The sequence below is a fragment of the Solanum tuberosum genome, unplaced genomic scaffold (assembly GCF_000226075.1).
Source record: "Solanum tuberosum cultivar DM 1-3 516 R44 unplaced genomic scaffold, SolTub_3.0 scf00073, whole genome shotgun sequence".
In the NCBI taxonomy this organism is placed as follows: domain Eukaryota; kingdom Viridiplantae; phylum Streptophyta; class Magnoliopsida; order Solanales; family Solanaceae; genus Solanum; species Solanum tuberosum.
The window spans coordinates 712,775-726,352 of record NW_006239002.1 but is presented as its reverse complement, the minus strand read 5'-3'; the positions used below and the strand labels follow the sequence as shown (position 1 = coordinate 726,352).

At 31.6% G+C, this 13,578-nt stretch overlaps 1 protein-coding gene across 18 annotated transcripts; it reads right to left on the bottom strand.

Moving 5' to 3' along the window:
• On the bottom strand, window positions 1-9,281 carry LOC102606187 (cullin-associated NEDD8-dissociated protein 1-like). 18 transcript variants are annotated; one of them, XR_001473293.1, is made up of 11 exons: window positions 8,340-9,281; window positions 7,409-7,459; window positions 5,920-5,985; window positions 5,765-5,842; window positions 5,045-5,477; window positions 4,785-4,957; window positions 4,573-4,697; window positions 4,352-4,450; window positions 1,599-2,565; window positions 1,327-1,371; window positions 899-1,258 (listed from the first exon to the last, which is right to left on the bottom strand). XR_001473293.1 is itself a non-coding variant. In XM_006346310.2 (7 exons), the coding sequence occupies exons 4-7, from the start codon at window positions 2,560-2,562 to the stop codon at window positions 579-581; spliced, it is 462 nt and encodes a 153-aa protein (XP_006346372.2). In that variant the 5' UTR covers window positions 2,563-2,565; window positions 4,352-4,450; window positions 4,573-4,697; window positions 4,785-5,038; the 3' UTR covers window positions 1-578. The 18 variants fall into 18 exon arrangements, 2 of the variants coding, with proteins under 2 accessions (XP_006346372.2, XP_015163754.1); XR_001473289.1 differs by having other exon boundaries at window positions 899-1,371; window positions 7,409-7,464; window positions 7,550-9,281; XR_001473288.1 differs by having other exon boundaries at window positions 899-1,371; window positions 7,550-9,281.
• Between the last annotated feature and the right edge of the window lie 4,297 nt (window positions 9,282-13,578).

The following is a 13,578-nucleotide window of genomic DNA, read 5'->3' as shown; positions in this document are numbered from 1 at the left end:
TGAAGAGAGAAACAAGGGAGTCTCCTTTGGTTGATTAAAAAGAACAAGAGAGAGCAAACTGTTCACATCACTAACCCATCAAACACAAACTATAGATTGAAGGCAAATTGTAATAAAACTTGCAGTAGAAAAACGCAGCTGCTTCCATATTCCAAATAAAAATCATATTAGGTTATACTTTCTGAATGGTCATCAAACACAGGTAAGTACTTTTAGGAACACAGCTACTTCTATGTTATTAATAAGATATCAAACTGCAATGCTAGAAGAAGCAGTACATTATCTGTTTGTCATCAGCAATGTGAAATGAAATTGCAAAATCACCAAAAAAGAATCAGAAGCATTAACATCCAAAGAGAAGCCTTAAAAAAGTTGATCAACAGAAGCCATCAAGATATTTACGCAGAGAATGAGAATGACGACTGGCCAAGGTAAAAGAAGTTACATAATGATGGTATCGATATCGAGAACATAGTTGAACTTGAAGTTGAATTGCTTGATGGGGCTGCTGGCACATGGTATTGTAGATCTACGAAAAAAAACAAAGCTCCGTCCCTGTGGTTCTCATTGTACTGATCTTACTTTCCAAACACACATTCTCTTAGACCTTGAGTGTAGCAGTTAGCATGTGAAGTCACAGCATAAATAAAAGTATCTAAAACATTTGGTGATAGCTACATGCACCATAAAAGAAGTGTTAGGAAACTTTCCTTATTTCTTGTAAGAACACTTTGAAGCTTGAAGTTACACACACCATAACCAGTGTTAGGAAAATTTTCTTATTTCTTGTAAAGAGACCTCTTTTGTATTATTTTAGTTTAATTCCAAAAGAGATTTTCTACTTTAAAAAAAAAACAAAAACTTTGGTTTCCTTTCTGTATAAATGCCAACAAATAGCTCTAGGCTAGAAACCCCACGAATTTAATAAATGCCAACAAATAGCCTCTAGGCAATAGTATATCCAATTTTTTGCAATTAAAAACAAATCCATGTAAAATGCACCAACATCCTTTCTAACCTTGCTCTTACTGTCTTACCGCTTTATTTCTGCACTGTACTGTCCGGGCTCAAGTTCATACTAAAAATAGCATATATTTAGATTCAGTCTTTGAAAGTGAAACAGGTGTTCCCAAAAGTGACTGTCTTCCACAGTTGGAAGTAAAATGATAACAGAAAACACAAAATAAGACAAGTAAAGTCATACAAAGTGACTGTCCTTCTGTAACATTGCCTGTTTGTCGCAACAATTCAGTGCCATCTGTCGAGCAAGTATTTAGACATTAAAACCAATTTATCTAGGAAGTTCAGAAGACGTTTCAAATTTACCTTACTCTTCCTTTCTTTAAACCTATCAATCAACTTTGAACAAGCCTGAATAAGGTTAGAGTCGGCATTATTAGCTTATTATGACTATGAGACAAATGGACAGTCACAGTATATAGAAACATTTCAACTTAAAAAGAATGCAGAGCTACATCTGCGCAACACACTTGAAAGGAAAATCTAATGTCAAATAGAGGGTAAACACTACATCAAACTTCAAATATGAAATAGCTTAATGTAAGTAAGCTAAAATAGGTCACACTTCCTAGTCATACCTGCTTGTACAGCTTTGATAGCATCTCAGGCTGAGTAACTACCAATGCAGCTAAGCATTTGGCAGCAGCTCTTCTAACCTTCCAACTGACATCATCATCATCCGTGTATTCATTAGCACTGTCAGCTTTGACTTGATTCCCTTGTCTTCCTCTGTCAGCCTTTCCAGTTGTCAAAATAATGTCAAATGATGACCTGGCTTCTTTTCCCTTTCAACTATGTCACAAGTTTCTCTAGGGCAGTGACAAGCATAGTGTCCAACAGGGTGAAGAATATTGGATGTGAAATCTGCTAATTGAGTATTCACTATACCTACTGTTGAGAAAAGTATATTGTCCTTGGGCATTTGTCTAAAAGTTAAAACAAGTATATCAAAATTACATGACATTTAATAGGACAAAATGCAAGCATCAATTATAATTTAGGATTTGCTACTTTAAGGTCCCAATAATCTGAATGTTAGTTCGTATCATCTCTGATTTTGAGCTCTTATAGCTCAAAAGGCGAACAACTTCAACTGTAGCCTTCGCCAGCAAATCATCCGACAATTTTGAAGACAAAGAGAAAAGGTTGAACTGAATTTACTGCAGGAAAAGTTGAAAGCTTGGCCACCAGTCCAACACAGTACATGATAGTCTAAGAAATCTTATTAACTCATGTTTCCATGTCAGAAAGGAAAATTGTTGTTACTATCTCTCAAAGCATCTATACTACGCCATCAAACAAACTCTGTTTTAACTTGATACACTCTCCATTCAAAATTTAAAGCACATACAATACAGAGAAGCTTATAACAAGGTTACCTATACATGAAATGCTCTTCTTCCTGACACTAGGTTGATTGGAACTCAGCTGGGGCAATAATGAAGTTAACAATGAGTCATGGGGAGTGTCCATCAAATTCCCGTACTTGTGAAGAACATGACATAGTATGTCAAGACATTCACACTTAATCTCAGTGCTCATTCCCTGGAAAGGAGACAACAATAGAGAAACTTATAAAAAGAAAAAAGCAACTAAGCATATGTGCATTAGAAAATAAACATAGTAAAAGAGTGTTTGAGTTCCCCAAATAGAAGGCTGATAAGAATTATATACAGAAGAATGACAGCATCACTTCTTAGAACAAATTGTGCACGCATTGACAATACACCTACAATCTTGCCTAATATTAATGAACAGCATAACACGTTCTTCATTTGGAATGATGGAGGAATATTTTATTTCATAAGAACTAGCATTGAACAAAAAGACTTGAAGCAATTAAACAACCAATTATGCACACAGGAAGGCACTTGCAGATGTCTTGTACATTGAATGAATGATGGTACCCCATCTATACATGAAGTCTCTTTATGTATAGATGATTGGGTGGAGTTCATAGAAAACCATCTGTATTTGCAGGTTTCTACTTTTTGGTATACTTCTATATTAGCACTTTTTTAGCCTAACATTAATAAAATTTATTGCATTATCGAAAGAAAAAATCTTAATCTTAATCTTTAGTTAGAGACAAAATTAGGCTACATTGAGTCGTCAAACACCGACATAAGCTCACATGTAAAGAACAATTTATGGATCAAAACCTTTTGTTTATTCTTTCCTTTGTCTCGAAGGAACAAGTAAATGATACATACTTTTCGGAGGCAAATTATTCATTTTAACTTTCTTATGTTGTCCTGCACCCAAGGGTTTTGGCCTAGTAGTTAATAAAGTGCAAGGACAGTCACGAGATCTCGGGTTTAAATATCATTGGAGGGAAAAAAATAGTAGGTGGTTTCTTCTCATTTGTCTAAGCCTTGGGGGTACTTAACTCGGTACCTGGTGTTGGTCGGAGGTCCGGTGCCCATTGGAATAGTCGAGGTGCGTATGAGATGGCTCAGATACCATTGCTATAAAAAAATCCCCAAGCCGTCCTACATAAAAAGATGCAAAAGTTCCTTCCTATATCCTCCTTTCACCTACTAGTCAATAGTTTAGGTCACATCAATTGCCTAAACCTATCTACTTACTACTGCAGTTAATTCAGAAGGCAATTGGTTGGCTTGATGAGGAAAATACCACCGGGACTAAAAATGATAAGAACAAATTGAGTGAGGAACAAGAAATTGCGAACAGAAAGTCTCAAGATCAGAGAGGACAAATCCAAAACCAATCATAGGGATGTATTTGTTGTAATGATTCCATGCACCATAGTTAAACAAGATCATCTAGAGCAGCAAATTTGAATGATCCTGTCTCATCAAACAGAAGGTAATTTCTACATCACCAATTGATAGACAGGTATCCATACAGTTCACAAATTCAGGATCCAGCTATGTGTTACTCAAACAAGGTTAGAGGGTTGAAGAACTACTATTTGGAGAACTACAAATTCACAAAGTTTCAATTCACAGTATAATAACTCTAACAAGTGTCTTGCCAACAAGGATGTACTAGTCAAAAAGAAACCAACATCAAAGAAAAACAAAAATTGTTCATCGCAGGTAAAGAAGAGCTCTAGGAGTGAGGAAACAGGTAAAGAAGAAGTCACACACAATAAAGCTGAATTCTAACTGCTATGACCAAGCCACTGTAGCTACTTATCAATAGAGCATAGGAACATACTGATTATTAATCTTCATATATTTTCTAGGAAAAATAAAATAATACCACCAACCTCCTAAGCACAGTTGGAGTTCCCAAATAGCCAATTAAATCAGGAAAACATGAAACTAGAAACTACAATGCCAAAAGGTGAAAAGAGTAGACAAACCTGAACAAGCTAATCCTCATCCAGGGAAGATAAACTCACTAATACTGGAAATCGCACCACAAATATGAGTCCATCCGCAGTGAGATCGTCACTTTCTACCTAGATACAGAAAGCAATGTGACATGAATGCTTCCGATGCATTTGGTTTTTAGAATTTCACGAGAATAAAGAGTCATGAAATCATTAGATTTACAAAATAGTGATCCGAAAAAGAAAACTACACTCAAGTCACAGGGATCTCCTCACAGATTCCAATAGTGATGATGTAACTACAGCATCAGTTAGGCCACCAACTCTTATGTTAGTTAGAACAGGTACTCCGAATCCAGTTGAAGAATCTTGTCATCTGGGAGTAAGAGAATGATAAGTTGAACCATATTATATCACTTAACCTAAATGTGTTTAATGAAATTAATTGAGTTTGACAGATAACCTTTCTGAAATTGTCTTCTCTACCAACAAAAGCTCCACCACAAATAAAAAGGATAGCTTTAGCATCTCCTCACAGATTCCAATAGTGATGATGTAACTACAGCATCAGTTAGACCACTAACTCTTATGTTAGTTAGAACAGGTACTCCGAATCCAGTTGAAGAATCTTGTCGTCTGGGAGTAAAAGAATGATAAGTTGAACCATATTATATCACTTAACTTAAATGTGTTTAATGAAATTAATTGAGTTTGACAGATAACCTTTCTGAAATTGTCTTCTCTACCAACAAAAGCTCCACCACAAATAAAAAGGATAGCTTTAGCTATCTGCAGATTAGTGTATGGAAAAGTATAAAGAGCAGGCAGCATCAAGAATTAACAGTGATGAGCTATTGAACAAGGAATGTCCAGCTTGTTACAACTTCACATCCTTTGTAGATGATTGCTCCAAGGCCTATAAACCAGTATTTAACTTGACTTCCCCCTCCCAACATATGTGAACTTAGCTGAAGAAGTCCTGTTTCTTGTTTGTTGAATAGGTCAGTGTCCGACATCTGATTTTCCTTGGCCAAACAATCTTTCCCAGTAGAGATCTGTTTTTCACCCGCAACATAATCAAATTGATTCTAAAAAGCACTAAACTATGTTACCATCCAAAAGGCAAGGGGTAAGTGCTTTTCCCACAACTGTTTGCCTGCAAATTTTTTAAAAAAAAGAGTAGATAAAAGAGGCTTTAATAGATTCTATATACCTGAATCGTATCGCCACATGGATGTTTCCATGCTCTATAGTCAGGTACACTTACAATCGGAAGAAGAAATAAAGATAAACTGAGCAAGTGAGATTACTGATCTCAGAAAAATGTTTAGAAAGAGGACACATTTGAAGTCCAGGAACTACAATTATGAATTTGTAAACATGTTTACAAGAGTAATAGGCAATTGGAACAAACAGCTGAAATAACTTGCAATAAATACTCACAGTTCCTTCAAGCATCTTCAGCAGCGCCTGTTGGAAGCCCTCCTCAAATACATCTCTGCCAATGTTAAGGCTCTCAGCCTAGACAGATGACTGATGAGAATGATTACTTTAAAATTAATTATCCAAATTCATAAAGTAGATAATGGTTTTTGAACCTTTTTGGTTATTTTATCAACTTCGTCTATGTATTGCCCAACTGCTTCGACATTGAAGTCAGCAGCCTGTAAACAAACATGAACACCAAAGATTTATAATTGAATAACTATGCTGCTGATAGTGCAAAAGCTAAACAGATTACAAAAGAGGAACCATGTAGTCTGCTTGACAAGGAAATAGGAAGTAAATCTGCTTCTCCACAGAAACTATTCAATGCAACCTTCATCAAAAAGAAACTATTCAAATGCAATAATCAGCAGAACACCAAAGGGGCAACCATTTCACAAGGTTTATTGTTACCGACTTCACAACAATGTGATAATGATAATTCTCTTGTACCTAGACAGATAAAAATGAAAATGAAAATTGATTCTAGCACAAATGTGAAATCATTGTGACTACTTTGGAAATCATTACCCTCTCTTTTCTTTATATCAGTCAATGTTCGTTCTACTCTAATCCTCCAAAAACTGTGTCACAACCGACCAAATTAACCACTCTAGAAAAAGCCAAGATCTGCAGCATTTCAAGTTTTGATTGGTAACACAGGCTTTCCAGCTAGTTCCTTGTTAAACTAGTCAAATTTATCAATACCTCTCTACAGTTCTTCAAATCTAAAAACTGATATGTTAATTGCAGTTCTAGGGGCCAGTTTTAAATGTATCTCCTACTACGTGATTACCTTATATTTGCAGCTGCATTTCTCTCTATGCACAATACATTTTCAGTTTTTTTTTGCAGTAGAATCACACAGCTGCTTCCATATTCCAATTACAAATCATATTTTTAAAAAAATAAAATATTTACTCTATTGGGTTTATACTTTCTGAATGGTCATCAAATGGAAACACATAAATCGTCTAGAAAAGAACACAGGTAAGTACTTTTAGGCAACCAGCTGGTGCACATCTACCATGTCATTAAAAACATATCAAACTGCAATGCTAGAAGAAGCAGTAGATATCTGTTTGCCATCAGCAATGTGAAATGAAATTGAAAAATCACCAAAACGGAATCAGAAACGGTAAAAACCCAAAGAGAAGCCTTCAAAAAATGAACAAGAGAAGCCATCAAGATTTTTACTCAGAGAATGACTGACCAATGGTATATCAGAAATACTGGAGACCGGAAGTACATTGAAAAGATTGCACAAGGTAAAAGAAGTTATATAATGGTAGTATCAATATTAAATAATGATAGTATCAATATTAAGAATTAATTGAACTTTGTGCAACTTGCGTGTATCTTTTTGCGATGTTGCTGGAAACAGGAAAACTAAATATTTTACATCATGTTCAATCTTGTATAGTGAAATCACACAGTATACTAAGAATCAATTTTTTTTTAAAACTAATTACCATTTCTTTTTTAAACTCCCAAAATCACAACTCCGCTCTGAAGTACTGTTAATGAAATGAGCTTAACTAAGCAGCCCGGACATGAATAAAATGAAAAAAAAATCAAATGCTATTAAAGCATCAGGCATACCTCGAGTAATTTGGATGATACAGATTCTGCATCCTCGCCAACATAACCAGCCTACACTGATAAAGAGGGATAAATACTCATTATTTTAATCATTTTAAAATAGACTAATAAAAGGTAAAATAAACTAAAATTTCGTTTCACCTCCTTGGAGAAGCAGCTTTACTCAAAGATAGTCCACACTTATATGAAACAACTATAGTTAGAAAGCATAGACCAACACAGCTCAACAGTTTGGCAAGATCAGACCAACAAAAAAGTTTCAATTGACTGCCACAACCAGACTAATATCTTTTTAAATGCAACGACAAATGTATTTGACAATTTTCTGATCAATACTTAATAAGATGTGTGAGCAGCAATTCGACAAGTAGACTACATTTTATAGTTATCATACCAAACTTTAAGCACTTTGTTATACTTCTATCAAATAAGCTTGTCCAGGATTATTAGCAATCTCTCTCCTTCTACCTCTTTGAGACATATTTGAGCTGAAATGATTAGGTCTTAGGGCCATATCATTATTGTCGTCCTGATAAATTTATTAGAAGGGTAAATGTATGCCCGAATATAGGAACCTGATGGGTGCAACAAAAGGAAATAAGGGGAAAGAGGCTATTTTTCAGGTGTACCAAGCCTACATGTGCCAAACATTTCTTTAGAGGATTATTGCCAGTTGCTTAAATTTCTTCATCCTCCATTACAACTCATTGCTTTTCTGATGCAGTGAAGAGAGGTGATGAGAAATAATAGAAAAGTGTACTTTATCAAAACAAAAAATAAAAAGTATGAACGTTGTCCTGATTTCTTAGGGTTATGAAAATTGTAAACTCAAAAGTATTCCATAATCTCAAACACAGTCAGCACAGGAAAGGAATGATAATTTGCAACAGATATGTTCTATATGTGAGGAAAGATAGGATGATGTGAACACCTTTATTCATTGTAAAGTTACATCTTAGCCATGATGATCCCTAGAAGTGAAATAGTGCATCCCTCAAAAACTGCTGTTATATTGGAACAGAAGAGGCCTCCACAAAGCTCCTCTAGTACTCCATACTATAACCATATGGTGGATCGAATGAAGAGAGAATCAGCGAGATATTTTGAAGAAAACAAGAGAACATTGTAGACGAAAACACAGATGTATCTTTATTAACTTTACAGAGCAAAAAATGTAGTGGAGATGCAGAAGTTTTTCAAAATTGTGAACTCTTGAACCTAATAAACCACTAAAGCAAAACAATATCAATTACAGGGTTGAATTCCAATCAAGAAAATCTTGAAATCGCATTATGAAATCCATCAACAAAAAAGAAGAAGATAGAAAGCATACTTTTATGTCGAATGCAACAAACACTGATTATTAATCTTCATATATTTTAGGAAAAATGAAATAATACCATCCAATCTTCTAACAGCAGGCATTCAACTTTTGGTATATTTTAAAGAAAAAATAGGAACAATAAAGAACCCAGAAATCTATTTGATCTTGACCGAGACTTCACCATTAAAGATACCACAAACAATTACAACCCTCTAAAAGAGCCTAAAAGTAGTGACCAAAACATCCATGAGACAACTTTAGGTACCACCATACATTCTTTGCTAAAGACAAGACATTGTAGAATCTTGATTAAAAGAAAAAAATGGTAAATTCTTAAACATACGAAACCACTAAATCAAAAGAATATCAATTACATCATGAATGTCAATCAAGAAACATCAAGAAGTCAAATTCTTCAACATAAAACCCTAAAGAACCAATCAAAATATCCTAAAGAACCCAAGTGTCCATATGAAAATCTTGAAATCCATCAAAAAGAGAGAGAAAGCTTATTTAATGGCAGAGAGAAAGGGAGTTGTATTTTTACTTTGCATTATGTTTATGTGGATGGTCTGCTATTTATAAAAGTTTGAGATTGTAAAGCGTGTGAAATTTACGCTACCTTAAGTTTTATTTTACTACCTTTTTTAGATTATTACCTAATTCATATTTATCACTACAAAAAAAAAATATGTTAATTAATTATATCATTTAAAAATTGTTTTAACTACCCGTTATTGAAAACTGAAGTTGTTAATTACTTACTATAATTTTATTTTATCTCATCGGCAAAATTACTATATTAAAACCTCAGTAAAATTAATAATCCCTCTAAAATATTATTCTTTTTCCAGTCTCAATTTGGGCCAATGGAAAAAAAAATCACTCATTTCAATAAGATAATATAATTTTAGAAGACCCCTATATAAATATATGCTTCCGTTAATATTATAAATTAAAAAAAAATTAAAGTACAAATATATCTAAGACAATTTAGTGAAATCTGATTTTATTGTGTTTTGTTTTTTGTTAAAATTTAAATCTAGTTGAAGCTCATCTTTAACTTTTCTTATTGCGTCTAAATTCAAAGTTTCGATGTTGCCACAATTGCATTTCAAGTACGTGTAGAAAGATCTATTTTGTACTCACTTAATATTTTACGTACTTGATAATTTGTCATTGTTGCTTCAGTGACACATTTTAACTAAGAAGTCATATTTTGATATGGTTTCAAGAAGTTGCATATGTTACTTATATAGTTTATTCTATCACCATCATACGTTGAATGTTTTTAGTAAAAATACAATGAATAATATATGATTATTAAGAAAATATAAACATTATGTATAATGAATTTATTTTACAAACAATAACTGAATTCTTGATTATTATTTTTTACAATGAATCATTTAACAAAAAATAAATATTATAATGAATAGTTCACATGCGTTGTACTTTATGCATAACCTATTTATTTTTTATATGAATTCAATGGTATATAATATAGTAAGGTGCGGTGATACTAACACATTCATTATACTCTATGTATAATAAATTTATTTTTTATGTGAATTTAATAAATATGATACGTAAATTTAGTAAGATACTGTGATTTTGATGCAATCAAAATAAACCTTCATCAAAATAAAATAATAATATTTCAGAATTCCACATATATTACCACCTATATTAATTTAGCAAGGTTTTGGAGAACTATTAGTTTTTACTTATTTTAATATTATTAATATTATATAGTAATTATAATTAACATATTATAAATCATATATAATCATTGATTAAATCTTTAATTTCATAATTATTTTTAATATTATATAATATCTAAAAATATATTATTGACATTTATACTACTTTCATTCCCAATTAATAATTTTGTTTTTAGAAAAAAATTCATCACTTTAAATATATAATTTACAATTATAATTATTATTCACTATGAAATGTATAAAATTTAAATAATAATTCAAGCAATCTAAAAAGAAAAAGCGTATGGATCAAAAATTATTGTGATTGTGATTGCGACTATGGTAATTGTTAAGTTCTTTAATCCATTATTCATATTTGCTCTTATTGCATGTATTCAAGAACAATCGTTGATTTCTTTTATCCATTACTCTAAAGGTCCAATTGCAACAATAGAAATGGTGGTAGATGAAAATCTATGATCTGAACATTTTTTAGCTAAACATAAAAATGAAGAACAAAAATATTTATTTTGAACTTCATAATACACTAATAAGGTATTTACGAGAGCAACATAATAATCTTAAAAATCGAGTATTTATAATTTATATAATTATATTTCATCAATGCTTTTACTTTTATTTGAATTATCCGTTAATTTGTATAACATACTCCCTCCGTCTCATTTTATGTGGCACCATTTCCTTTTTGGTCAGTTCCAAAAAGAATGTCACATTTTCTTATATGGTAAGTATTTAAAGGTACAATTCATCTTTAACCCTTGTTGGTCCCACTTAATCTTAAAGATGGTACTCCAATACATTTATGAGTAGAGAGAAAAGTGAGTCTACTTTTTAATATGACTATTTTTTGAAGGGGCAATTTGGTAAACATTTCAAAGTCTTCATTTATTTCTTAAACTCTGTGTCCGGTCAAATATTGCCACATAAAATAGGACGGAGAAAGTATAACATTTGCTTGCAATTTATGTTATTCAAAAACTTAGAATAAAGTATAATTTTATATTACATAAAATTATATATGATGTTTATTTTTAAAAATAAGAAAGAATTTATATCATGATTCATGAAACAAAAATAAAATAAAAATTATAACAACAATATAATATTTTTTTTTAAAAAGAGAGAAGATTATATTTTCAAACAGTAAATATATATAAGACGTTAGATAACGCATTCCCTTTAAATATATTTGTAAATACTACAAACTAATCTTTTCTTTTGTCTAATCCATTACAATTTACAGGTGTTAGAAATCCTACTTGTAGATAAGGCCATAAGGGGTCAAAAAAAATATCTATAAAGATGACGACAAGTTGAAATGATTATTTTTGGTAAAGTTGTTTTCCATTGATTGAAGTCTAAAATTTGAATTATTTATATTTTATATTTTAACTTATTAAGTGTGCATGTTTTGTTTAAAATCACTAAATTTATTTATTTTGGTAGTATGAATTACAAAAATTCATTTTGAATAATTATCTTATTATTAGTTTGAGATATTAACTAATCCATGATTTATTCCACTTTATGAAATATTTACCAAACACCACTATTCTACAACTACTATTTACTTAGCAAAACTTTGCTTATATGTTTTTAGGATTATTTTTAAAAAAAAAATCATCATTAATTTAACATCTTAAAGATAAACTTCTATTGGCTTAAAAATGTATTATTTCTTGATAAAATTTGGTTAAATTATGTATGCATATATACCTTACGAATCATTCATGCAACTTTTGATGCAAACAATTCAAAAAAATTATTATGTTAAGAATTTTATTGAAATCTATACATATTTATTTGTTAAAAAAAATCTACTTATTATGATTATTATTATTATGTATAGTAGATAATTAAAATATACATATTTATTTGTTAATCTACTTATTATGATTATTATTATGTATAGCAGATAATCAAATTTAAATTCTCAGTGTTTCTCTGTTGTATAGTCATTAGATGTAGGGGTGACAATTGGGCGGGTTGGATTAAATTTGGGCGGATGAAAATGGGTAAAGACAATAAACGGGTCAATACCCAATCCAATCCAATCCAATCCAAATTTGTTTGGGTCAAAATGGATTGGTTCAAAACGTGTTAGGTAACGGGTTAGTAATAGGTCATAACCTAACCACTCAATTTTTTTACTAAGTTTTTAATAGCTTTATTTGTTATTTTATAAGTTTTTAGTACCTAATAAAAATTATTTTCTTTATTATAACTATATATAACATATAAATAAAAAGTTTTTTTAAAAATATTTTGCAAAATTTCTCAAAAATCTATTTTGATTACACATCAATCCAATTTTTAATGGGTTGAAATGAGTTGTTTTTTAAAAAAAAATAAAAAAAATTACACCTTAGGTGGCGCAAACCTTTTATTTCATCCAAGATCTATACAGACTTACAGAGAACAAGCAAAAGTGGACGATAGCCTAAACCTCCATTAATAAACATTATTATACAACCTTGAAAAAACAGGTCATATATAACAAAAACTAAAGAAAGACATATCATATCTAGTGACTCAAAATATATTCTTTCTTTGCCTGTGTCTTGTGGAGGACATCTGAATCTTATCAACGGTATATGTGCCAGTTGGGTTGAAATGATTTGAGCTAACAAATGGACGAGTCAATAACCAACTGTCCAACTCAAACCTAAATGGATTGGGTTTGATTTTGCCACCCCTAATTAAACGTTACCTCACAATTGTCATTGATGATGACCATCAACCACTATCGCCATTTTAAACAAATATTTTTAACATCATATCAATTGAAACAAAAAGTTTATCTAATATCTGATTATGTGATATTTTACAAGGCATAACAGCTTAATCTTTGAGAACTTATGCCGTTAGAAGCATTCAGAACCCGACTACAAGTTATGCGTTCAAACTTAGTTCCTTAAGAACTTGTATCGATAAAAGCATAATTCAATTTGAGAAACCACAAAATTATAACATAATTTCTATTATATAGAAGAGTGAAGCCAACCAGGACGACCAAGGGTAGTTTGGTAATTTTACGTTGACATTCAATTTCTAGAATCGTCTGTACTCTTCTCCACCATTCCAAGCAGAAACAAAAAAATAAATAAACGCAACATCTCCTC